At 39.7% G+C, this 3,356-nt stretch overlaps 1 protein-coding gene across 8 annotated transcripts in view; it reads left to right on the forward strand.

Moving 5' to 3' along the window:
- Stau2 (staufen double-stranded RNA binding protein 2) overlaps positions 1 to 3,356 on the forward strand; it is a 299,224-nt gene that overhangs the window by 122,599 nt on the left and 173,269 nt on the right. For all 8 annotated transcript variants that reach the window (XM_029533246.1, XM_021222069.2, XM_029533243.1 and 5 more), the window contains 2 exons: positions 887 to 1,046; positions 2,476 to 2,583. In XM_029533246.1, the coding sequence (XP_029389106.1) occupies positions 887 to 1,046; positions 2,476 to 2,583 (268 nt within the window). The remainder of the gene's footprint in view (positions 1 to 886; positions 1,047 to 2,475; positions 2,584 to 3,356) is intronic.

The following is a 3,356-nucleotide window of genomic DNA, read 5'->3' on the forward strand; positions in this document are numbered from 1 at the left end:
CTTACATACACTTGGATACTACTACATGTCCTTACATACACTTGGAAGCTAACTATTTGATCTTAAGGAATGTAGAGAGTGGAATAGTAGTTACCAAATTCTGAAGAGGGTATTGGGGAAGAGAAAATGGGAAGAAGATATGTCATGGGTCGGGTTCAGTTGGTTTGACAGAATGATGTGCATATTCTGTGGACTATAGCAGAATAACTGCGGGTAACAAAAGTTAAGTCAGTCTTTCAAACAGGGAAGAATGTTGTGAATGTGTATCTGAGGTGTACTTCTGAGGTAGTACACATGCCAGTTACCCTACCCTGATCATTGTGCGTTATGTGTGCGATGAAGGGTTACTGCCTTCTCTAATGTGTACAGCTGCTATGGCCAGCTTAAAATAAATAATTCTTAGTAACTAGCATAGATTCTTTAGTTTTTGTTCGGTCAATGTGATGCCCTTATCACTTCGTATCATACTAAGCTATCTCTCTGCCCCTGTAACTCTAGTCCAGCCATTATTCATGACAAGCCCAGTAATGTGCATGTAGCCACCTAAGTGGCGTCGCCTGCATCAAGCTTCTGCAATGGCTCCCTGTCCTCAGTAGCAAAACTGACTAAAACTTCATTAGAAAAGCTTCTATAGTTAATTTTTACAGTATTAATTTTTGTTTGATATTACATTTTTCATAGAAGTCATTGTACACTATTATGTATAGATATATTGACTCACATTTCACCTTAGGAATATATCCATGAAGTTAAAATTTTATTAGGGTTGGTAAGAGAATATGTAGTACATCACAGTTGCTACCATCTTAAGTGAAATAATCTTGTGGTCATAAGTGGTTATAGACTGCTTCTGAGCTACCACTAATGCTTGTGCTTTCTTCTATAGGTATCATTGCCCAATGCCCAAGATCTTTTATGTTCAGTTAACTGTAGGAAATAATGAATTCTTCGGTGAAGGGAAGACTCGCCAAGCTGCCAGACACAATGCCGCGATGAAAGCGCTTCAAGCCCTGCAGAATGAGCCGATTCCAGAAAGGTCTCCCCAGGTGTGGCCCTGATGACGGTGGCTTTCTCTATCCTGTGCTACCTCGGGGGGGGGGGGGTCTGAGCAGACAGTAAACTAATCGTGTAAGAAAAGAAATAATGTGATCAGCTAAGGAAGGGTCATGGCAGGTGGCTCTCAGGTGCATGTTAGTATACTAGACTCATACATTCCTGCTGGGAAGGTCCTGCTTCACCTGTGGAGGTCACTTGTGGGTAACACGGGATTTAGGAATTTGTATATAAAGATGAATGGTAACATTCATTTGCTTGCATTTAATGCACCTTGTATTGGACATAGATTACATTGCGTTAACTTGAGATCAAGGAATGCACCACAACATACTTCAGCAGTGCAGGGAACTGAACCTCGAGCCTCATGCTTTAGAGATAAGCACTCTCCTGAGTGAGCCACATCCCCAGCCAGAGGTCAAGGGATGTAAAGAGGTGGAGGTTGTTTGAGAATTTGCTGTCCTGATGGAGTTTGCAGATGAGAATGCTGAGGCTATTCTTGGGTGATCTTACTCATTTCTTTTTTTTTTTTTTTTTAAGATTTATTTATTTTATGTATGTGAGTACACTAGCTCTCTTCAGACACACCAGAGGAGGGCATCAGATCCCTTGACGGATGGTTGTGAGCCACCAGTTGTTGCTGGGAACTGAACTCAGGACCTCTGAAAAAGTAGTCAGTACTGCTGAGCCATCCCTCTAGCCCCCCGATTTTACCCATTCTTAAGATTTCTTCTACTTTCTCCATTGAACGTCAATAATATCTCTAGTCCAGGCATTTCAGTGTCTTAATCTTTTATGCTTAAGTTATTTAAACCTTACAGTTCGGCCTCCTAGATTATCTGTTCTCCAAACTAGGTAGCCTCCTTTGTTTGAAATTTGATATAATGGTAGAAACACGTTTTTCTGCTGGACATGTTCATTGGAACTATTAACTACTTCTAATTAGACCTAAGCTGCTTGGTAGCAAGAATTGTCCCTTTATTTTCTTATCTCATACACGCTTTGTTCAGCCCTCCAGAAGTATGTATTAAAGACATGAATAAGTCCAGACACAGTTCTGATTTCTTATTTTGTATCCTGTACTGACTGTTATGTTAGCCCATGGGTCATGTTAGAATCACAATTGCAGAGGGAGGCAGGTAAACAACTGTAGTAAAAGTATTAGGTCTAAAGAATGTATGGCTGAGTAGAAGATCTTCAAACTCAGCATTTGTTGCTTCTATTTCAAACAAAACAAAATCCAAAAGCCTAGCAGTGTACCCACTGACCCTGAGAGTTCAGGAGAATCCATTGTCCATGCCCACATCTGCTATTTCAAACTTTGTAGCTAGGCCCCCTGGCTGCAGAACAATGTGGGTTTTGTTGGGGTGTCTGGCTCCAATGCTATCCTGTTGTTTGTTTGTTTGTTTTGTTTTTACTTAGAATGGTGAATCAGGAAAAGAAATGGATGACGATAAAGATGCAAATAAATCTGAAATAAGCTTAGTGTTTGAAATTGCGCTGAAGAGAAATATGCCTGTCAGTTTTGAGGTATGTGTTCATGTGCTTTTCTTTGGTCAATTAAACAAGTTAAATGGTATACTAGATTCTTGCAGGAGTGCACATGCTACTTGTATTGAGATCCATTGCCGTGAAATGATTTGTCCTTCAGTGAAATGGAAGTTACTGTAATGTTGTGAGTATTGTGGGTCTCCTTGTCTTTTTTGTACTAGCCCACCTTTTTACATGACTTTTCAGTTTTGACCGTAAGATATGTTTTCTAATCATCATTTCTGTTCATCTATAGGGTTCGGCGTTTTATTTATTTATCATTAATTTGATCCTATTCAATTCAAGTTGTGAGTCGAGCTAGTGTTTTGTGATATTATGCTAACATTCAATTCCTTTTAATTGTATGGAGGTCAGAACATGTTTGACTTGTTTTGGGGGAGATTCTGGGAGCTGTACCTGGTAGTTTGCCACATGCTAAATACAAACTCTAGGCCTGAGCTACCCTGCTCCCCAGAATATGCTTTAACATTAACTGACAAGTAACTAAACAGGAGTGAGATATCTTTCTACAACTAAATATGCACAAACTTTATAGAATTGTACGAAACTTTTTAAAAGAAAAAAACTTAAAAATAATTTTAGATGCCTTCCATAGTAAGAGGTCACCAACTTTGAAAGTCATGCAGAATATGAACTAATCAGTACCCCCTGAGCTTGTGTCTCTAGCTGCATATGTAGCAGAAGATGGCCTAATCAGCCATCACTGGGAAGAGAGGACCCTTGGTCTTGCAAACTTTATATGACCCAGCACA

This window comes from Mus pahari, chromosome 22 (assembly GCF_900095145.1).
Source record: "Mus pahari chromosome 22, PAHARI_EIJ_v1.1, whole genome shotgun sequence".
Taxonomy (NCBI): Eukaryota; Metazoa; Chordata; class Mammalia; order Rodentia; family Muridae; genus Mus; species Mus pahari.